General features: G+C 40.6%; 1 protein-coding gene across 1 annotated transcript in view; it reads left to right on the forward strand.

The window, feature by feature from the left end:
• ext1b (exostosin glycosyltransferase 1b) overlaps positions 1 to 24,316 on the forward strand; it is a 152,029-nt gene that overhangs the window by 121,328 nt on the left and 6,385 nt on the right. The window contains exons 5-8 of the mRNA XM_042506855.1: positions 4,435 to 4,567; positions 8,431 to 8,549; positions 13,641 to 13,736; positions 23,175 to 23,264. Of these exons, the coding sequence (XP_042362789.1) occupies positions 4,435 to 4,567; positions 8,431 to 8,549; positions 13,641 to 13,736; positions 23,175 to 23,264 (438 nt within the window). The remainder of the gene's footprint in view (positions 1 to 4,434; positions 4,568 to 8,430; positions 8,550 to 13,640; positions 13,737 to 23,174; positions 23,265 to 24,316) is intronic.

Genomic DNA, 24,316 nt, shown 5'->3' on the forward strand with positions numbered 1-24,316 from the left:
CTGAAAAGTTTTCACAGACCTCTGTTCCTAACGCCGTCTACTGTTTAGCTGTTCTCCTGCCTACTAAACTAAACATCCCCCCCACACACACACACACACACACAAAAGCTGACGCTGATGGTGTGAATACAGTATTTCGCGGGTTTACCCGTGTTAAAAAACCCGCATTCACACGCTAACTTTAGTGGGAAAGCAGGATCAGTATCATATGCACCAAAGTAGAATGTAAACTTAGCTGAACTTTACTTGCTAGTTTAGAGGTGCCTCCCTCCCTCCTCCATCCTCTTTTTGTCACGCACATCCGCTTTGTTAACAATAATCCAGTTTAGACAGATTTGTGACTGGAAAAATTTTTCATCCATCCACCCCCCCACCCTCATTATTCAGTTTAAACCAGTTGTTTATAGATGCCGGGATAACACCTGGGCTTACTGCGATCTTCACGCTGTGGTTACAAATGTCGTCTTCTTCCCGCCTCCTCTCTCACCCCAGTATCCCATCACGCATTTAATTTCCTCTCTTACTGTGGCGCTAAAGCCTTGGAGCAAGATTCTCCTCAATCCTACAATCCTACTTACAGTATAACCTTCCAAATCTTACATCTGAATTTGACTTTTCCATACACACACACACACACACACTTGGCAGGCAAAGTGTCGTCGCTTCAGTGTCTGGAGTCAGATTTTTAGCTCGCTCTACATATCCGGTCTGTTTGTTATCTGGCCCCGTCTCGCTGTGCACTATCACACGCAAAGAGTGAGAAACACATCTCCATATGTCAAGGTGTGTCAGCCCAGATACACGTGGCACCACCCAGGCATAACCTCGCTGACATGTTGTCACTCCGCACTAAAGAGCAGGGGGACGCGGCGAAAGCTTGCGACTCAGTGTGTGTGTGTGTATGTGTGTGTGTGTGTGTGTGTGTTCACGTTGAATACAGCAAAGGGCTAAACACTTAATCCTGACTGACTGTCCTGTAAAAAGAGGCGAGAGGAGAGTGGTGGGAGAAAGGGTGAAGAGGAGAAGGAGTGACATATGTAAATGGCGTTGCCGTGGCAGCCCCCGAGATAACGAGCGACATGGTTTATTCATCCTGTCGAGCCGACACCCTCCTCCTCCTCCTCCTCCTCCTCCTCGCTGCAGATCCGTGATGATACACACACAAAGCATGCACACACTCCGATATCTTGACAGATTGAATCTCCTCACACACATTCGCAAACAATCTTGTTTTTTATTGACTTCACACTCGAAACTCTGTGTGCGTGTGTGCGAGGATGGCGAGCAGGGCAGGAAACATGAGTTCAACCTATCATGTGGTGTTTCCTGTCAGGAAGCAGCCGTGTTTCGACCAATCACAAGGTCAATATAGCCGGGTCTGTGCTGCTGGTACACCTATTAAACTCACCTATTAAAGTCGAGCTCACAGTGTGCTCCCAGAGAAGCAGGATTTATCTATCATGCTCTAATTGGTTGATTGTGGCTGTTCTGAGGTGAGATTGAGTCGTCCATCATGTCCCGACTGAGGGCTGCCGACGGGGGAGGAGCCGCAGCCAAGCGAGCAAAATTGCCCCTCATAAGGTGTAAGGGCTCTGGGTTTTTAAGGTGGCAGGCAGTGTTTTTATAGAGAAGTTAACGGATTTCGAGTTAATCTGTTCGGCTGAGGCAAATGGTTATCGACTGCCCTCAGGGACAAAGCTAGGGAAAGCAGAAGAAAAAAAAAGCCTCACCCAGTGCTGTTTTCTTTCTCTCCCTTCACATCGCCACCTCCATGTGATGAATTTTTATGTTGCTTTGTCAATATTATTACAGTGAGCTCCCTCCAGCTATATTATTAACTTTCTACAATTCAAAAGAGCTATCAGCTGCCCACCTGACTCTCCTCACCTCTTTCTATACAGTACATCCGTCCGTTTCGTCAAGCCAGCAGGCGTCACCTCCCCAATTCAATCGCGGCCATAAAACACGGCCGCAAACCTGTGTCTGTTTTACTGCAGCAATTTAGCATGGCTCAAGGGCACAGCAGCAATATCTCTTTCCTCCGCCTGCCTGTTCAGCAGAGGCCGGCGGCGAGCTGCAGCTGGGGAAAATAGCAGCCGTTCTCACGTCTGACCGTTTGACTGACTGCTCCATTTGGGCACGGAAAGGATCGGGGCAGGCCTGACTGACTGGTGCTTAAATGCAGCTGATGACTTTGTCTGTGTTTGGCTTTTTTTCTCTGATGGCCTCTGTCTGTGAGGCTGACCGGCGCTGATGCCTTTGACTCGGCGATCTGCTTAAAAAGACCTCAGCTCGGTTTGTCTGCCGAGGAAATATTACACAATAACTTAGATTTCTTTCAGCTCAGCTTTGTGCCACTGCGATTCACTCTTGACACGATCAATAGCCGCTATTGAGGCGATACAAAGCAAACATTTGGAAAGCTCAGCCAGCTTTCTAACTTTCATCCAAACGCCCGCGGACTCACTTTTATAACATTTTTCCACCTGCTCTAATTCACTGACTAGGTTTTGAATAATCCACCGAATCTCATTCTGAATTGAAATGGGGTTATTGGGAGTTGGAACATTAGCCGTGTTGATATTCATTCACATTTATGGCTATCTGCTTCTTGGTGGGTTTTTTTGTGTGAAAACTCATTTCGCAGTGTGAAATGTTTTATAGGTGTGATTACAAGGCTCATTGATCAAATCCTTAATATTTCACCCGCCATAATCTGAAAGGCAAACGTCTGTTCCCATATCAACACAAATAGTTCTGATTTTTACGAGTCCTGTGAGATCTGAGTGAAATGTTATTTAAAGGTAGGTTTTTGGTGTTTGTTTTAACTAGATAAATTAAAAAGGAAGCCTCACAATTGGCAGGGTGGCCTGAAGGATACAGAGACCCTGCTGTAATTAAAATGACACAAGTCTGATCCTGGCAACAGACAGTGTGTCCTTTAAGTTCTTTGTGGTTGTCAAAGCAACACAGATCTTTGTAAATTTCTTTAAACTCCCCACTGAAAGGCTTCAAAGTTAGATCAGACTTTTTATCCACAGTTTGTTGGCATCAGTGTAATCTTTAACTTCTCCTTGTTAAATAGTTGATTAATGAATATGGTAGATGTCTTGTGCATCATTTTATATGCATTTCTCTGTGAGTCAGTATGGTATACAGCTTTTGGCACTTTTGTAAAAGTTTCTTTTAATGAAGTTTCCAAATTAAAGCCTCTTTCACACATAGTTCCTCTTCAGTTACTATGATAACCTTTCAGACAGTGCCCGTGATTTTCACTACTCGCACATGCACTTCATTTAGAGACTATGTTGTGCATTTTCACATAGACCATGGCAAAGCCAAAATAGATGGTGCAAGGGACTGTTGAGATGATTGCATCAATGCAACACACATATGTCAACTGCCATAAAGCTCAACAGAAAAAAATAGTAATAGTATAATAGTATAGTAAGGCTTAAAAAAGATGCTGTTGATTGTGTAACAGAAAAAGTAGGAGCCAGGGTTATGGGGGATATTTCAGCCTCTACGGCCTTGATTTTAAACATTCAGTTTTTATCTCTCTGGCTATTTCCCCAAATTTATGATTACATCACTAAATAATTTGAGTAACCCCTTTTAATAGATTTGCCACCTTGGCAGATGGTCTTTACTTTGTCAGTTAAATCGAATTTATTTAAGTAGCCAAAAATCGCAAGTGTGTCTCAACATTTCACAGCCTGTAGAACACACTTTATCCTTAGATCCTCTTGTCAGAAAAGGAAAAACTAAATAGGAAACAAAAAATGGAGAAACAGCTTCAACAAAAAGAAAGATCTTTGAAGTTAGATGAATTAGGATGGGTTCCTGGTGTACAGAGTAAAGAAAAGTCGCAAAGCAACAAAGAAAGTTGAATGTAAGATTGTTTCATTCAATTTGAGAAAACTATGCTCTGATTTTCTGAAATTAACTATATAATTATCCCGTAATTTTGTGAAAAGATTTCTTAGAAAAAAGAAATGCTTTTGTGTTTCCTGAATTAATGACATAATAATCTTATTTCAGAAAAACAACCTTTTTTTCAATATCATTATTTTGGTAATTAGTAAAAATGAGCTAATTTTTTCCCCTGTAAAAACTTTTCCCTGTATTCTTAGATAACGATCTAATTAATTAATTCAGAAAAACAACTTTTTTTCCCCCCTCATGTAAATGTATTATGCTTATGGACTTTCATAATTCCCATAATCAGTTGTCCATTTTGTCCCATCATTCTGTTAATAACTGAACAAAGACAATCTCATGCAGTCATCAAGTTCATCTGGAGGTAAAAATAACTATATTTTTAATTTAAAAACTGGTGGAAACAGCCCTTGCTACTTAATGTAAGTTAAAGATAAAGGTTGTAAGGAGTTCATTCGTAGTCTAATGTGTGTTTCTTGATTTTACCTTTTGCAGATCATCCAGGACCGCGTGTTGGAGCACGGCTCCAGGAGCAGCCTGATGTGGAACAGTCACCCTGGAGGACTCTTCGCCATGCCGCAGTACTCTGGATACCTGGGAGACTTCCCCTTCTACTACGCCACACTGGGTCAGTAACACACACACACACACACACACACACACACACACACACACACACACACACACACAGAAGCAGAGACACGTCATACACTTTACAAAGTGTTGTTACATAACACTTCTACACTCCCGTGTAGCAAAGAACTGATCCTGAAAGGTTGGTCAGATAAGTTTCTTCCTCGTCTGTCACTCATGCACCAAATATTTTGTCACAACTTTTGCACAAGTTAAAACTTTCCATAGATTTTCAGTCCAGCTGTGGATTTGGAGCTTTTCTGAAATATGGCCTCCACCTCCTGATCTACTGCCCTCCTCCAACAGCGTGTGTGTGGCAGCAAGTGGAGTGGAGGAATGGGTCTTTGACGGATGTTTTTATTAGTCATGCTGACACACCAGCCCGTCCATCATTGGGTTTTGAGTCAGCATTGCTACTGGTGCTACCGCTGCGGCGAGGCCAATTCCTGCCGCTACGGTTCAGCAACGCCGAGTTTTCCCCCGCCACATATCTGTGACCCGGGAGCCTCTCCATCCCTCACTTCTTCACTCCATCATCATCCAGCGCTGCCGCAACACATCCACACACACACACTCAAACATAGACAGACGGCGATGGTACAAACACGCAAATTCAGTTGATGGAGCACCCGGAGTGGAGGGCTGATATTAAAATGGATGGGCACGGTGACAGGCATGGATTACAACGCCAACAAGTTTATTTGTTTGTCAAAGAGGAAGCAATTAAACACGGATGGGCTTTTAGGAGACAAGGTGGCTTGTCGCTGATGGGTAATTGAGTAAAATCAAAGCAGTGGAGTTTGTTTCCAACTGACACTTCTTTTTGTTCTCAAAGAGCCAATAACAAGACACACACACACACACACACACACACACATCATGCATATTAACACTCAGACACGCACAGTGGGAGTGCAGATTGTTTTTGTTGCTTTAGTTAAATGGATGTTTCATTCAGAAGCCAAAAGATATTGGTTTTTTTAGGCCCACAACAATACAATTTAACAGCAATATACTTAAGAATTATTTTTCAAAAATCCCTAATAGTATGTAATTGATCATTCATTCTGCTTTTTTAATAACATTTTGTGATAAAGGCACACTAAATAAAGATATTAGACAGTTTAACATTACAGCTTCATAGATCTTTTAAAACTTAACCATATAAACATCCTAAATGGGTCGCTTTATATTTCCTTTTGGGATGTTTGTTAATGCAGCAGCTGACAGGAAGTAAACAGGGACAAAAGCTGTTGTCCTAGCAACAAAATGAGTGTGTTTACATAGACACGAATAACCTGTTTATGACTGGGTTTTTGTATTAACCTGTTTTTATCCTGTTTATGTGTTTGAGCATGTAAACTCCTTATCCCGTTTATGAGACATCAAATTACACACCTTTTCCAGGTGATTGAGCGCCGCAGGCTATCGGTACAGTTCAGCTTCAGCCAAGTGATGTAACCCAGTGGAGACAGTGGATGTTGGCAATGGGAGTGGAGAAAAATTAGCACTTTAGTCGTCAAGTAGTATTTTAGTAAATGTCCAGTGTAGTGTTTAATATTTCCTGCTGCTCTCATCTCCCATTGTCACTTTGTTTTAGCAAACCTCACAGCTCCAGTACTTACTTCCCAGATTACTGATACATATTATGTACATGAATAACCCTATTTCTCTGTACCCAAGAAAACACCATATTCCTGTATGATCATATGGCTCATAAACAGATTGTACACATCCATGTGAACCCACTCAATGAAAACATCTATAATCAAAAATAACAGTAACAGTAAATCCAAGGCAACAGTTAACATAATGGTAGTCTAAACCTTTTAAATTAAATATAAATTAAGACATAAAACAAAACTGTGTCAAACTGCAAAGACACCTACTTATTCACTCTGCATGGCCAAAAGTACGTGGACACCAGAACATTGGGTGTTTTATTCCAAAATCATGGGGCATTAATGTGCTGCTATAACAGTCTTTTGTGAAAGCTTTTCACAAGATTTTGGACCATTTCTGGTCAACCACTGGTGTTTGGTGATTATGCCTGGCTGCCACCCCTGAGGTTTTGGATGGGGTTGAGGTCAAGACTCTGTGCAGGCTGGTCAGTTTCTTACACAACTCACAAACCAAAGCAAACTGAGAGGAGAGTTTCTGACAGACCTGGCTTTGTGCAAAGTCTAACAAAGTCATATTGAAACATGAAAGGACCTTCTGCAGTCTGCTTCTTAAAGATGGAAGCATGCCGTTGTCTTGAACAGAGCTATTACAGTGATTGAAATATTAAAAAAGCTCTGCAACAAAAACATTTTTGCTTTGTTTTTTAAATTGGATTAATCTTAACTTTGCTGTTTTCTTGAAAAATGTTGGATAGTTTTTCCTCTAGCAAATAGCTCAATGAGACATTAGTTTTTGAGGAGGAAATCGCTCTGTGGTGTTCACTGCTTTCATTTAGTGTACATTTAGTCTCTGATGATGGTAAGGGATCATCGTCAGGCAAGGTTTTGTTTCATTACATGAAACTGGGGTTATAGGGTCCTCTGCCAGAAAAATTTGAGGATCGAACACTTAACTTCCTGTTTTCTGGGGAATTTTCATGCCTTTTATGCCTTTTTTGCATCAATTTGATGTTTAAATCCTCTGTTATTTTGGGTTTTTTTTGTTTATTTGAGTAATGAAATTTTATTAACTTGTCCTGGGGGGGGCGTGTCCAGTGTGTTCCCCCCTGAAATCTACACCTATGTTGTCAGGGGTTACCACACAAATGGGTTTGAAATCACTGCTGTAAAATGTTTTGTTTCAGCATTAAGACTTCACTTCTTTGGAACTGAACCTTGAAAAACAACCCCACATCAAAAGCACAAAAAATTATGTAAATAGGCATGTCCACATACTTTTGGCCAGTGTCATTGTGGTTATTTAATGCTCTCTAACCACTGAATCACTCCTAAACAATTCACAAAAGTCATTTGTGTTGCTGTAAACATCTATGTTTTGAAATGTGTAATGTGCTGATACAGGACGTGATAAAAAGCCTCTGAGAATCGAGTGCGACAGACAGAAAACAGCATGCACATCCAGATTTAAAAATAAGCTGCACGACAGTAATTCTGCTCCAGCTTTTGTTCAATGTTTCCTGGAAGTCTGTTTATGAGCTTGTTACAAATTTACATCCCAGGTGTTTGGAAACTCGGCACACTGTTAAACTTTTTCATTACAAATCACAAGGATAGTTTACCAAGTTTTAAGACTGCGTATATTCCTCATCATAAAAGTTGCTTGGTGGCGGAAAGGAGACTCCTCTAAAGCGATCTCCTCTGCGCCATGCTTTGTTGGTTTGGGTAAGATTAGATTTAAATTAGGAAAAGTTGAACGTCCTCTATGATCCGTCTTGCTCAATATCTTATTTCCTGCTCATTTTCAGCCTCGATTACTCTACTCCAACATCAAGTCAGACTGAATTTAGAGTCACATCAGCACTTAGTCGCCTGTTCATTGGGTTCCAGACACAGTTGAAGAGTTTCCAAAATGAAATATTCAGTGATCAAGAGATTTGGCGTTTTCAAAACACATTAACGTTGTTGAATATTTTAGGACTGGCTTGAAAACGTACATCCCTTGCAATTATATCATCTATATTTTTCAACTGCCGGTGACATTTTTAAACATCTCTCTGAAAATAGATGTGGAGTGTTTGTAAATGAGAGCTTTGTGTTCTCGTCTGTCTTTATTCTCTTCAAAGAGCCTGAAATTACATCGATGGCTGACAGTTGGCTCGTCGTGTTGCGGCCAGCATTGTTTTTCTGGATTTGTTAAGCTGCAGTAATGACTCACCGTCTTTCTCTTGTGTTTCAGGTATTAAACCGTACCCCAAGTTTACAGCGGTCATCCATGCTGTCTCTCCTCTGGTGTCCCAGTCGCAGCCCATACTCAAGCTCCTAGTAGCTGTGGCCAAGTCCCAGTACTGCGCACAGGTAAATTATTTGTGTGTGTGTGTGTGTGTGTGTGTGCGTGTGTGTGTGTCTGTTCACTGCAGCATCTCCGAATCCCCAACTGATGTCCACCTTGTGACTCCTCAAATTGCGCCGCGTCATACGGCTGCTTTGTGGTCACATTTTCCAACCAGAGCAACAACGGAGCTCATCCTCCATTCCCATTTGTGTGTGTGTGTGTGTGTGTGTGTGTGTGTGTTAGCTCCAGTGGATTGAATTAGAGCAGCAATTTGTAGCAGTGCTACATCTGTCTCCATGGCAGCGAAACCCCCTTCAGCACAGCTGGAGACGGCATGTATTGATTCCCCCGCTTGCTCCTTACCAGCACGGGAAATGAAATGGAATTTGCTCCCCGATGGCTGGTTTTTGTATGTGGGTGTGTATGTGTGTGTCTTTGTTTGTTTGTTTGGCCAGCAGAGTGTATGAGTAAGCGAGTTTGTATTTTGTGTAGGAGGGATGCGTTTCCGTGTGAGTGCCGTGCACGGGCGTGCAGGTCTGCGATTGTGTGTTGCACAGCAGGTTGATTTATGAGTGTGATTGTTTGGGCAGTGGAATATACAACATGAATGCGTATTTGTGTAGGCGGGTTGCTTGTCCATGTGTGTATTTCATGCCTGCGTGCATTTTGTGTCAGTGGTTGGCCATGTGTGTATTTGTACACATATATACCATGCGAGTGGTTAACATGTCGACTCTTTGCGTATCCCTGTGTGCTCGGCTGGTTATTATTGGACGTGATTTGATACTAATGCTGATACGACACCTCCAGTTCTGATGCCAAAAAAACACTCTGTTCAGTACTTTATTTTTAAGAATATAAACATATACTTTAACAAGACATTTTTTTTTAAATAATGAAAGGAGCCAAATTTCTCTTTTTCATCTAAGCATCTGTTCAGTGCCATTACAGCCTGGAAATGACTGTAACAAAGTGTTATTTTCATTGTATGCCATTGCCTGCATTTGCTTGACTTTTATTTTCTTTAATTATCTTTTCTTTTTTCTGATGTAAAGCACATTGGTTCTCTTTATAATGAAATGTGCTCTACAAAGTTGCTTTGCTTATAGCAACTCTTTCTACTGTGAAAAATCTCCAATAAAAGCTTCTAAACCAAAATGTTCACAAGCGGACATGTTCCAGTGGGAATATGATCCAAAATTAGGTAGAAATTAACAACTTCATGTTTCCCTAAAAGTAACACGTAGCTGCATGTAGCAGTGTTGACTCCGTAATGTAAACACTGGCATTACTGTGCTGAAACCGATAACAATATAAGAAATCTGTTAGGAGCTGACATCAGCTTGTTGTGAAAGCAGAAAAAACTATTGGAAACACAGTTTTCAGAACGAAGAAGTCTCAGGTTTTTGCTCACAGGGATTATTTTTTACATGCATTTGCCTCATTATTTGAAACTTTGGCACATTAAATATAAACATCCGACATTGTAACATTATATATGTGACAGAGAATAAAGAAAAGAATAGTAGGTCCCCTTTTACTGCTGTTTCAAAGTCAAGAATTAAATGTGTCAAGTTGAACTTTTTAGTCAACTAAAGCAGACTTAATCTGCTGATAAAGTTGTGGTGTGATACTGTCAAATAAGTGGCCTTTAAATTGCGATTTTGGTGCTTAAAAATTAAACTATCATTAAAATGCACAATGTCTTTATCAAAAAATTGGATGGGTTCAGATCTGAGCTCAGAATCGATTCCAACTGTTTTGCGTTCCAGACACATTTCATCCAGAGAAGTATTGAGGTTCAATATTCATTCCTGCCGCTGTGTGGTGAAACCCAAACCACGCATCCCGTTATCAGCATCTTTCAGCCAACCTTTCTCAGAAACATTCTCTCATAATAGCAGGTTGAATGAGTAAACTCGACCTTCTTCTTGATTTTTATGGAGGTGCTTCTGTGTTTGCGTTCTTCAGGCTGTGCACGCAGAGTATAGAGCCAGGTACACAGCCGCTGTGTTTCCTTCCACTCTCAGCGGACAGAAAAGAGAAGATAGAGAGAGAGAGGGGGGCTGCTGAGGAAAGAGATATAAATAAATGAATGGAGGGGAGAGAATGAAAGAACTCGGAGGGTGGAGGAGGCTAAATTGGACGCGAGAAAGCTTTTGAGGCACATTCTGACACAGCGGACCTCCTGCTGCGTGTGTGCACGTGCATTTTGAGGCAAGCGTTTCTTCAGTGCCTGCAACAAAAACACCAATAGTTTCTTCACCATCTCCCTCTGGTCAAATACACACACATGCAGCCATACATACACAATGCCACCATCAGCATCCTGAGAGGGCTGCTAGGCTGACAGAGACGCCATCTGTCTTTCTAATCAAGGAACGGAGCCCCCTTAAGAGCAGGATAACACATTTCTCAGCTGTGTGCAGAGATCCGGACTGTATACCTGTTGTTATCTCACAATGACAAACACCTTCAGCCTCATGAATGATGCTTGTTTTGTTTTTTATCTGTACTGCCTTATAATGATGAGATAATTTTGCCCATTCATCAAACAGCTGTGTGTCATCCTTCTTTTAAGACCAGCGACATATTTCCACACACAGCTGCCGTATAGAAACGAGGCAAACACCTTAACACAGACATCCAAATGGCTCCCAGCTCATAACTTGACAGGTCCAGTCAGGGTGCCGCGTCCCGGAGGGGGAGCTGCCGCTGCGCGTGACGTAGTTAATGTCAGAATCATGTAAAAACTTTATTGATCCCTGCAGGGAAATTCTTGTGATTCGCCTCCATCAGGGACGTCTGAGCACACTGTCGGCTACCGGCTCTGCACAGTGGAACTGGGATGGATTAATTTACTGACTTGTTCAAGGGCATTTCAGCAGGGCAGATGTTAGCCGACACACTGCACCCGAACACCACAGAACAGGATGCTGGTGATGATGTGTTACTATCACCAGTGGTGGAAAGTAACTGTACATTTGCTCAAATACTGTACTTAAGTACAAATATGAGGTAACTGAACTTCACTTAAGCCTTTAAGTTTTATTCCACTTCATCTTTTTACTCCATTTCATTTCAGAGAGAAATGTATTTGTTAATTCACCACATTTTCTAGGTTTTAGCACAAAAATATATTATTAGATATGATTTTTCTCACCCAAGAGTTTAGGTTTAGTTCTGTATTGGGTACTTAAAAGCTTTCAGTACATTTTCCTGAGTATGGTGACTTTTACTTAAGTAACATTTTTAAAGCAGGACTTACTTGTAGCAGAGTATTTTCCCAATGTGGTATTTGTACTTTTACTTCAGTAATGAAGCTGAATACTTTCTCCACCACCACTTAACACACACACTTTATCTCTGAGTATTCATTCCCACCAGATTCAGGCAAACCTAAGGATAGAGATGTGCAAATATTAGAATTATTTTCTGTTTTTCTGTTTTCAGTTGTTCATCTAATAATTTATCAACCTCAGGTTTATGAGAAGAATCACTGAACTGTTTCAATATAGTGTAGAATAAACTACAAAAAAAAACTGAACTACACTCTTTTTGAGAGTTTAGTTTGTTTTTAGTTGGAATAAAATAGTTTGCTGAACCATTCCAGCCTGCATACTAAAATTTTGAATGTGGTTTTGAACAACACAACTGCAACACAATGCTGTGCACAACAGAGCTGAAGGAACTGGAAGTGAAAGCACATGGCAGATGGTGGTGCTACAGCTCTAGGCAAAGCTCAGAAAACAGCAAACTAATAAATCTTTGGAAATACATTTTTCAAATGAAGTTTCCGTTTGGTTTACGATTCATCTTCACAGTTTGTTGTGGTTTTCGCTGCACAGTGACTGCACAAACGATATTATATAGGGTTGAACTGGGACACACTGATTGTGCAATATGAAGTTCCACAGATAATGTGATTAAAAGGTGTAAAACAGTTAAAGGGGGGAGTTTCCACCATACTCGTGCAACACTTGACCATCAGCTAAGCCCCGCCTCCCTTACGTACTCTTCCTTGATATGTGGTGAACATGTCTGTAATGTGGAAGAGGAGCACTGTTTTTGTTTGTTGTGTTGTTGTTGGTGTTTTTGTAGTTGTCTGTTTATTAATCTGGCGATTGCTGAATATCATGCAATTCATTTTCCGAAAGTACAAATAAATATTTATCCGTTCTATCCTGTTGATGCATGGAGGTTTTTTTGTATATGTGAAACTTTTCATAAGTCAAGAATAGGGATTTAAAAATCTTATCTTCATGATGGAAAGTCTGTGAGCCCAGCAGTAACTTGTGGGTGGGGCAAGCAAAAGAAAAAAAGTCCTTGGCGCATACTACAGAAGTAAACCCGGAAGCTAGAAACCGTTTTTGGTGTGTATGCCGGGCGAGCAATTGGACTGAATAGGCACCATCTTGGGATCCGCTGTCTAGGTTTTTTGTCTAGTTAGGTCACTAAGCTGTGATTGGACAATAGTCATTTGGGGGAGGGGTTTAGCAAACAGTCATGTTGTGTCACCAAAATTTAAGATGCATGAGAACAGTCTGAGGTATGAGGGTGTTAAGTTCAGATTGGAGTCATGTCCTTTGTGTGTGTGTGTGTGTGTGTGTGTGTGTGTGTGTGTGTGTGTGTGTGTGTGTGTGTGTGTGTTCCTCATTAAACGTCATTGAGCTCTGCCTTGAAGTGCAGCGAACGGGGAAAGGTTAACTCCATGTGACACGTCGATGTCGCTGAACAGCAGTCCGAGTCATACTAAACATGAGTCCGTCATGTAAATCTGATCTGCGCTGGAGCATGAGATGATATGGGGCGGAAAATATGTTCAGCAACATGTCTCAGTATGAAATGAAACCTGACAATGTGACCTGATTGGTTATGGGCTAAATTGTTCTGGAGCTGTAATTGGAAATATTTTATCACTTCAGTTGCCCTTCTGGCTCCTTAACATTCAATCAGCCTATAATAAGGTGACATTTGCTGGCCGTAGGTCACGTAAATGTCACATGTTCAACAAGCTGGGAAGTGTGCTGCGAGTTGTTTTAGTAAGAGGAAATCAAATTAAATGCAACGCAGGTATTTGTTGCAGGCAATAACGTCTTTCTTCTTTCTTTTAGATCATCGTCCTGTGGAACAGTGACAAGCCTCTCCCGGCCAAGCACCGCTGGCCTGCCACCTCAGTACCGGTCATCGTCATCGAGGGAGAGAACAAGGTGAGCTCAGACACACACACACACACACACACACACACACACACACCGCTCCTCTCAGTTACCTCAAAGGTGTGATCGCTATCAATATGCATCATCTCAAACTGTAAAGCCACTGTAACTCTGCACATTTCATTCAGTCTGAGGGTTTCTGGGAGTTAATGAGTTTCGATTTGTGCTGCGTTGATTCCATTAAAGGACAGTTTGTGTGGTTTCAATTAAAGCTCAGTAATGGGAATAATATACGTCGGAGAGAGAGAAGAAAAAAACGCTTGTCTGAGAGGCTAATGCATATTGTTAGGAAAGATAAGGAGGCAATAATGGGTAAGTGCATATGCGTGGTAGCATTTATTTATTTTTAATGTGTTTATCCCTGTTATATTCTTTAATCATAACTAAATATCTAATTAAGTGAAGAAAGTGACAAAATCTCTCTGGAGAAATAAGTTACATTTTAGTTGTGCACAGTAAATAAACACAGTAAATACATGCCCAGAAGACGAGCAACAGCATTGATTTAATAATGTTGCAGGTCAGATTTTTCATAATGTGTTTAATAACTCATGATCCTCACATCCATGTAGCCCTTTCAAAGTCTTAATTGCAAAATCTATATTTACGTCTATGTTGATAAGGGATGCTACTAAAGATTATTTTCATTACGTGCTGATCCTTTTCTGCAATCTTTTAATTTCCTTTTTGTCTATAAAATGAAAATGGTGAACGTCGTTATTGATTGTGGATATTTGTGGTGTCGAGATTTTACCTCTTTATTCAGTTAATTAGATGCTTAGTTATGATTTAAGACGCCAAAGATATTGAGGTCAAAATCATATCAAAGCACAAACTAGAGAGTTTTTGGTGTGTTTGTTTTTTCTCATGAGAAACGACTGAAAGGAAAACGCAAAATAGTTTGTTTAATATTGCGTTTAATTTTAAGTTATTTTTACCTTCTAAACAAGTGTTTTCATAGATTATTATTACGTGCACATGCAAGATAGGTTTAAATTTTGCCAAGAAAAAAAAATCTGCGTAAAATGAAGTTGTTTTAAGTGCCGATGACAGCCACGGATGGAGGCATAATTTTTTTTGGGTTGTCCATCTTTCTGTCCCATTCTCCTGAACATGATATTTTTGAAAGGCTTTCCTAAAATTTCCACTTGGACTTCAGCATTCCCTGTGAGATTTTGGTGGTCAAAGTTAATTGTAATCTCACAAAACGTGTTTAGTTATATCTGAAGAATTCATTCACTAACAACAAAATTTCACCCAAATTTTCAATAGGATTAAATTAATGAAGTGACGATATTTTGACCAAAAGGTCAGAGGTGAACATTATTGTAATATCATAATGTTTTGCCAAAACGCCTTTCTGGCCATTATTCAGCACCATAACTCAGGAACAGAAGGGAAGATATTTGGTTAGATACTGAATTGGTGACACTAATTTTTGGTGGCCACCTTGAAACTGTGCTGATTATGTGACTTTTATGTGTTGCGGACTTAAAGCAAAGATGTATAAGGAGAACTGGATAAAACGTTGGCGGTGGAGCCCCACGTGAACGTTGGTTAGAGGTGCATTAACCCAAACAAGCTTGATTTCTATGGTATGAAATGACCCAAATCTTTCGCATCATTTGGCGGGTTATAGAGCAGGCACTCTAGAGACGGCTAACTTCCGGTGTAGCTCTCTGCTAACTTGAACAGGGATAAAATGATTTAATTGTGTGGCTTTTCTAGACTTTCGAAATGTTATCAAACTGAATGGATCAAATGCTGATAATGAAATGAGTCATTATGTGGGGATGTTGTGACGCTCAAAGAAATAAATCCAGACGTCTCTTTCAAAATTCAAGTCTTTGTGAAATAGTCTTTTTGGGCCCAATGGTCGCATGTGATGAACTCAGTAGTTATAATTACACATTGGCCACTATGTAAAAATGACTTTAAAGCACGGTGCTTTTCCTAGAGGCTTAGTTTGAAAATAAGGGTGAAGCATACATGTTTTTGGATATTTAATATTTGCACCACCATCCATATTTAAAGTATTGTGTGCTGTCATGGCTACATATGAGTCTGCACAGACCTGGATGTGAACTGTAACTTGGCTGGTTGGTGGAGGCATGCAGCTACGAGGTTGTAAATCTAGTTTCCTGCAGTCTTCTGACTGCTGCTGTCATAAGAGACATGGGTTTTTTTGTGAGTTAACCCTCCAGCCAGACAAAATCTATGAGCAATGAGCTTGCCTCTGTGGTATTTATTATGACAACCTTCATAGGCTAAAGACTCTTCTCTGTGAAAAGGGTTGCTGTGTTCATCTTCACCTCCCTGTGACCTTTCCTTGTCTGTGTCAAAGGTCAGATATGGACCCACAGGGTGATTGTTTGCTTTTAAAACTGTGATCCCAGCTCAGCTTCTTTTATTTTACAATTTTTATTTTACTTCCAAGCTCATGTTTGAGGCTGTTTTTGAGGCAACCGAAACAGAATCTGGTCGCTCATCCGTATTCCGAGACATCAGACTCATCCGACGACCGTCCTCTCCCCCCTCCCGCTCCTGAGGACTTAACTTTACCTGCCAATCAGAGAAAGTGGTTTTCACATCAGTGTCAGTCACCCGGCGGTAGGCAGGGTTTATGGTTTACCTCTCCCCGTGGCTCTGAGTGGTTTCTTCCAAGCTGTCAATCACAGCGGGAGGCCTCTGTGTGTAGTTGTGTGTCCGTGAAAAGCGAGCAGAACAGGCTTAGCGCACTGACGTTCTGCGTGTGTGCCAGGCAGCCTGTGGTTTGTTGTGGTTGTGGCGGGTTCTGTGTTTACTGTGGCGAGCCAAGCTGTGTTCCTCCACCCCACAGAGGAAGAGAGACCGAGAGAGAGAGGGAGAGTTTTTCATCCCTTTTGCCTTTTTTTCCTGCCACTTTCTTGCTTATCCCTCCTCTCTCTCTTTCATCCTCTTCCTCACTCACAGATCCTCTCTTTTCTCCCTTTTCATCGTTTCCTCTTCCTCCCATCTTCTTTTCGCTTCCTTCTATCACTGCATCGTCCTCTCCTTTAACCTTTTTATTTGCTTTAATGCAGACTCTCCTCAGGACCGCAGCCAGAATTTTAGAGATACTGGGGTCGTACTGAGTCTAAGTTCCCCCAGCGAACCCTTTTCCCTAATTTTTTAATGAGTAAGATGTCCCACATTTTTCCAAACATTAAGTTATATATAGAAATTCTCATTCAAAGCCTTCTCACCACTATTAATTAAAAACGAAATCCTTTATGTATTTATTTATTTATTGTTGACCTAAAAATTTATATATATATATATCTACAAAAAAACACCATATTAAAGTTCTTAGTTGTATAATAAAACTTCCCTAGAAGTATCGTGGAGAAAAATCTGAGTACATGCCCTTCGTGTACTTTACTTTTTTACTTATTTTTACTTCCTAACATCAATTGCAGTTGGCCTTTGCTTCTTAGTTTAACAATTCATTTTGCAGTGTGAAACATAACTTGAAACATCTAGTTCTTCCCCAAACTGAAACTTTTCGCAGCCTCTTGGCTCTGAATCGTAGTTTTAGCCTGGCTCATAGCCGGTAACTAGTTTGTAGAGTGCAGTGAACTCTGTGGTGAAGAACAGTGAGGAGACGTCATGATAATGTTGCATTAAAAGATGCTTTATTTCATCTGTGCAGTGAACATAACACACCGCCCTTTTCACATTTTACTCCATCCTGAATTCATCGAGACACTTCCTGCTGACTACTGTAGCTTCAGAAAAAAAGTATGTTTCACTGTGTCTGCAGCACCTGCCGACCCAGTTATGATAGTTTTCTAGAAACACACACACAGGAGAGTCTTTTCCATAACAAACGCCGCCAGACTGCGTCACATACACACGTAACCTGTCTGAAAGAGGAGGGCTTTGTCTGGTAACATTAGTCATGGAAAATGAGAACTGTGTGAGTTTTCCTTTGCAGCCTGACGTGTTTGAGTTAAATTGACTGAATTGACAACAGATTTTGGAATGAACTATTGTGTCTGTGCACAGTGCAGTGTTGATGCTGAGATCATGTGCTCCTACGCACGCCATCTTGCTGCTCTGACCACCACGTGTATAAAACTGTAGCTGAAAATAGTCCCCAACAAAAGCACTCTGCGCTCCAGTTTAAGTAAAGTTTGTGAAAAATTACAGTGCCCATCTGCTAAAGGAAATGACTAAGCCTTTTTTAAGAGTGACAGATATGGTGACTTTATTAGTTTTGGTCTTTTCATGGGATTTGTTGACAGTGAGGAAAACATGGAACAACACCAATCTTATCCTTCAACCATGTTCCTTCTTTTCCTCCCTCTGTCATCCTCTCTGTCTCTCTGGCACGATGGCCAAAAAATTGGTTTGTGACTGTTGATTTAAGCCATGTGAGAATCCCAGCAGTGCTTAATATGGTTTACACAGACTGGTGGTCCTCCTCTCTCCTTCTCCCTCCTCTGCTGCTGTCCTTTGGAGAGGAGGTGAAGTGCTGGAGGCAGATTCCTGCTGTAAGAGCTCACATTCCTGGAGAGCACCAGGAAGCCCCAGGCTAATATGTCGCACTTCTAACATTACAAACCATCTGGGGGTTGAAAACACCAGCCGATCATCCTCTCTTTCGCTCTTTGTCTCTTTTTCGTCTGTTTGTCTCGCTGTCACTTTCCCCCCCTCCTGTCTCCAATCTTGTTCTCTCCTCACCTCTTCTTCGCTGGTATTCTCTCCGACATGTTCTGCTGAAAAACAAGTGGAAAACGTGCAGCGCAGAGATGGGGTTGTTTTGTTTCTCTCTATATGCCCGCAGGACGTTGCAATGATGACACTAGAAATGAGAGGGAGGTGCAGCCTCTCCTCTTTCCCTCGACTCTCATTTTCTCTCTGCTTTTCTTTGTCTGTAAATACGACTGTCACTCACGCTCCTGGCTCCTCCACCCTGTTAGAGCGTGAGTGACAGTCGCAACTTTTAGCTGCTGTTGTTGCCTCTGGAGGGTTTTTGGGGAGAGGGGGAGTAGATGGCACTTGACCCAGCCCCGACAGCGATGACAGGGCTTAGCTGTGTGTGAGGTGGTGGGAGCAGGAAACACAAAAGTTAAGTTCTGTAAATCCACGTTTTATACTTAAATTTTTTTTTAAAAAAAAAGTGCAACTTGTAGGGTTAAAAAATTTTTTTTCTAATTATGCCCTTTAAAAAAAGGATTAAACTTTTATCTGGTTGCCTGTTAACAATTTTTGATAAATTAACTAGTTTTGTTTGTTTTTTTCAAATCTGTCTTTTTGCTTATTTTTTTTATCATTCCTCATTACTAAATTCACCCATGTACCTCCTCTGAATATAAATAGTTTGATCATGAACACTTATAACTTGCAACGTTTCAAATTAGGGAACAGGTGTACCAGTATGAGTTTTCCAAAAAGAAATCAATCATTAAATAACAGAGAAAAAAATACAGATTCCTTATCCATCTGTCACAGTGTACCATCAGGTCTGTAAAAGAAAATTTTCTCAGTTTGAGCCCTTACAAAAGTATTTAAATGTCTTAAAATACCATACATTGTTTTCCTTATGTTGCCTTTAAGTTGTAGAAATTTAGTCAACTCCAATGTAGATTCATTCAGCTTTTATTATGTGTAATAACATCAGTTGTAAACATACTGAAGGCAAAGATGGGCAAAAAAAAGAAAATGTTTGCTTCACATAAGAATCAGAACAGATTAGTTTTGAAAAAATGTATCCTTTATCTGTCATTATCAGACAAAAAATGCCACATTTTTGCAAATTCTAGATTTTATAATGTGAAGCTTTTCTACTTTTCATTAGTTAACATAAGCGTTAACCTTCATGGCTGAGAAATGAAGCAGAGGCATAGAGTAGCAAGGGATAGTGAAAAACGGGCTTAAAACCATTAAAAAATGTACTTATTGGAAAAATGAACACCCAACTGCTCACAGGGTCTTTTAGTACAACCAAATGCTGAACAAGACTTTTTTAGTTATCAAAACATTACTATTAACTTTCATGCATTGAAAACAAACTGAAAAATTGACAGCCACGTTTATACTCTGTGAGTCTGGGTCGAAGCCGTGATCCTACAACATAACCAATATTGCACCAGTGCTAGCGACTTGTTAGGCCACAACCTTATTTACACCTAACTAGCCCCTTGCACATAATTTATGGCATAGCTGCTTTGAGTGGCAGGCTGTGTGGGAGGAGTCTGAGTCAGATCCACAGCTCCACCTTCTCATTTGAATCTCAATATTTTTGACTGTAAAAATCCAAAGCCCAAAATGACAAACTCAAATCTTCAAAATAAGAGTCCACAAACTAATGGGTAATATCATGTTAGCTGGGTCTATTGTCTAATGAAGACCTGGTAGACAGGCACCTCGGTTAATGAAATCATACAACAAAAAGCTTTGAATTCTTGCATGGTGATGACCCTCAGAGCACAAAAATTAATATTTTTTATTTATTTATTAGTTTTTTTGACAGGAACAATGTAGTGAACATAGTAGCAAGTTCGAAAACCGTTTACTGATGTGTTGCATTTAAGGCTTCTCAGCCAAGGCTAATTTGCAACCCCTGTCCCTGGTTGGGCTTTTCTATCTAAGAATAAAACAAAACATAACATCTTAAAAACGTGCATCAATCCAAAACCTAATTTTTTCTTTAGGTACAGTCTGCAACAGCCAATAAAAAGCTAAGTATATTCACAGACACGAATAACAATCATAACGGCAGTACATTGAAGGATGTTTTGTAATCAAAGATAGTAATTAGTCATCTGATGTGTTTGTGATTTGACTCTTCTTGACTCTCCTTAATGGAAATACTTCAGTTTCCGACTGTTGATCAGATTAAATAAGCAATCTAAAGACATCACCTTGGGCATTTTTCAATACTTTATGACATTTTATACACTAAAAGGTGGGTCGATAATGAAAGTATTCATTAGCTGCAGCACCAGAATGGATAACGGGCTTCACGCGGCCCAACAGTAAAGTCATGCGTGTCTCTCGGTGTTTGTTGCTGCCCTCGGCTGTAGGAGTTATGAAGACCTGTTGAGAGTGAGGTCACTGTGCTCGAGCGCAGCAGGCAGACAACACCAGGTGTTTATAGAGGAAAGAGGTCAGCTCTGACTATTCTTAAATGTAAATGTAAGAGCTTTTCAGCGCAGGTGGCGTTTTAAAGAACAAGTATTCTCACAGAGGCCTGACCTTCAGAGCTGAATAACTGAATAACAGGCTGTTAGTGTGTATATGTATATACCGTGTATCTAGATGTGCTTGTGGGTCCATTAAAGCTGTGCATTGTGAGCTGTTTTCTTGTTTGTGTGGGAGGTTGTTTGAGTTCGAGCACACATCCAGTTTACAACACACACTCACATACACACACAAACACACACACAAGAAGCTGCTGTTTTCCCATCTAAGCGCTTTTCATCACAGCAACAGACCAAAAGACTTCCCGTCTAAATATCCTCAAGATGTTGGTCTCTCCATCCACCCACCAGGCCCCGGCCACCATCACTCTCTCTGCTGCCAGTAAATATTCGAGGACTGTCATGTATTACACTGTTTGGTTTCATTTGCCGTTAAATATGCGCGTTCAGTATTCAGCAGCGGTGGAAAGGAGAGGTAGATTTGTTCCATATGTAGGACACATGACTCATGCTGTATTTGTCTGGCAGCATTTATGTGTTGTTATTGATTTAAGGGAGAAAGACGACCCTGCAGCAGTAATGGAAACTTGTATCAGCACTCTATCACTGTAGGAAACAATGGGGTGGGGTGGGTGCAGTAAAGCGTAGGATATTGGCTTTTCTCTTCTTCTCTGTGCGCTGCAGTTTGTTGATGTGATGGCTTGTTGTCTCCCATGAATTTGTAAGGAACCATAAAAAATGTATGCAGCAGGTATTTGAGGCAGAGAGTGTTTTTATTCTAAAATGTATCTCAAGGTGACGCTCGACCAGAGGATCTGATTTCAAGCTTGTGAGCTTTTGGTGGTGACTGAAAGAATTAGATGTTAGGGTCACTAAGTTCATTCTTTAAAGCAGCTGTAATCAATATTTTTATATTAACTATGGATCGCATGAATACTCTTATGTGAAAGGGGTCATATATATTGATGAACAAACAAGGGATAATTACCAGGCTGCAGTTTATCTCATTTTAGTGCTTTTAAGCTCATTTTTTAAATGTATTTCTGGCCCACAATTTTATTATTTTGATTTACTTTAATACTGTAGCATCGGCATACAGGGCTTCAAAGGAAGGGGACACACGGGACACTTCGCAACATGTGGACAAGGATTTAATTTTATTATATTACTGTGTCTTTGCCGTCCCCTAAGGTCGCATCTTGCCTGAACTATGAACTACACTGCCCCTGTGATTTTCAGTGGTACTGCTCCATTTACTCTTTGAGTCTGCAAGATGTCAGAAAACGTGCACAAATACGGATTAAATGAATGCTAGTATGGACAGAAGGCCCCATCCATGTCTGTATACATATCTAATGTTGAGCATAAATGAGCCTTGAATGTTATAAATGTTTGTTAGCAGATCTTAGTTTCAGCAATAATCCAAAATCCAATGGAAAAGTCTAGCGGTGCACGATATTGGATTTTTTGCCGCTATAACAACTCTTTTGGCTGATAACGATATTACGAATTAACATCCTATTGTGCATACTCTTATCCTGATGGCCACCAGCAGATGGAGACATAAAACACAATGCTTTTGTAATATTCATTCACTCCTTAATTTATTATGCAAAAAATACTAAATGCTGGCCATTCCAATATGTCATTTTAAAGCCAGTATCAGCAGTTACCAATAACGTACCGATAACGTACCCATAGAAAAATTCACCAAATTTTTTGTTGAGGAAACCAGGGCAACACTAACTTCTCAGCTGGCCTACAAAGAAATGTCATTCCTGCAGCACTATAAGCTCAGGAAATGGCCCATTTTGCTTAATATTTGCTGTGAAGAAACGTTTTTAAAAAACAGATGTTTTTATTGTTAAAGAAGGCAACCATTCCTAGATGTTAAATGACCATATTTGGTTCAAAATCCTCAAAACAACCTGAAATGACTTAGAATGACATGGATCTATTAATGTTTCCATGGCAACATTCAATAGAAGCTGTCATCTGTGTGAATAAACACCTCCGCACTGTTAGTTTGCACAAATATGCAGCTGAATGGAAAAAGGGGACAACATGTACAAGAAGTGTTTTAATATTTTTTTTTTTTACTCCTTTTGCAGACGTTTTCCACGGCCTACAGATCTGCATTTGCTGCTTTAGCCTTTTTTTAATGTGTTCCAGGCGACAAATGATCACAGATCAATACTGTTTGAATCCAGCTGTTCTCATCCGAATGACGTGGTTTTAACCCTTTGTGCTCTGTGTTTTGTAGGTGATGAGCAGTCGTTTCTTGCCCTATGAGACCATAGTGACGGACGCTGTCCTCAGCCTGGATGAAGACACAGTGCTGTCCACCACAGAGGTATCTTGTTATATAATAAAATAGAGTAGAATAGAAAACTCTTTCTCTCTTTCTATCTTCTCTGTCTCCATAGTCTGGTCCTCTTGAGACAAAACAAAGATCCAGACTCTCTCTCGATGTCCCAAAAGCAACTCTCTGATTGCTTTTTCTCTCCATTTTTTATCTCTCCCCCTGTTTGTCCCTGGTGTTTTCAAGTTATCGCTCTGCAGCTTGATTCTTAAATCCCTTTAACTACTCTAACTTTCACTCCCAGCGCCTTACTTTACTTTTTCCCCTCTTCTCCTCTTCTCCTCTGCCTTTCTCTCCATTTCTTTCCATCTTCCACCTCATGTTTTGGCGCCTGTAATAACGCCGCACCTCCTGAATCCCCTAATCGAGAGCAGCACTGTTCTGGGCATTTTTTGTTCCACATGCTGTCGGGACTGTTCCTGTTTTTCCCGGGGACACGTTTTGGCGCAGCACCATGGGAAGCCAGATGCTGCTTTGAACAGTGTAGAATTAGATCTCATAAAGGCTGTTTGTGCGGAGGATCAAGATGGCAAGGCAGAGCTGGCACCGAGGGGAAAACACAGCCCCAAAAAACCAAATCGACCCGTGTTTCTCCCATGAAGGCGGTTGGATCACGAACACAAACAATAAGTTTTAGAAACATCAATGCCAGTACAAGTTGAAAAAGAAATTCAGGCAAAAATACTATCGCAGATTTCTGGACAGTCTCCATGTCTATCCACCCTTTCCATTCGCTTCATATTAGCCTCCAAACATGAACAGAATCCTCATTTTTGTCCGTTGTCGTCCATTCTTCACCCTGAAGTGAAGATGCTGCAAAGGAGAGTTGTCTTTCACAAAAAAACATAAACTAGCATCCAGTTCTTATGACTGATTTTCCATGGGTTTTGTTTTTTATTGTTTCCACCAATTCTTTCTTTTAATACTGGATATTTTTTATTCCTCGTTTTCTTGTCCTTGTTCCTTTTATTATGTTATCATTCAGCTACCTTTCTTTTGCATTGAAAGCTAGAGTTCTTCCTCTCTTCCTTTGGGATTTGTTT

Source organism: Plectropomus leopardus, chromosome 18 (assembly GCF_008729295.1).
Source record: "Plectropomus leopardus isolate mb chromosome 18, YSFRI_Pleo_2.0, whole genome shotgun sequence".
Classification (NCBI taxonomy): Eukaryota; Metazoa; Chordata; class Actinopteri; order Perciformes; family Serranidae; genus Plectropomus; species Plectropomus leopardus.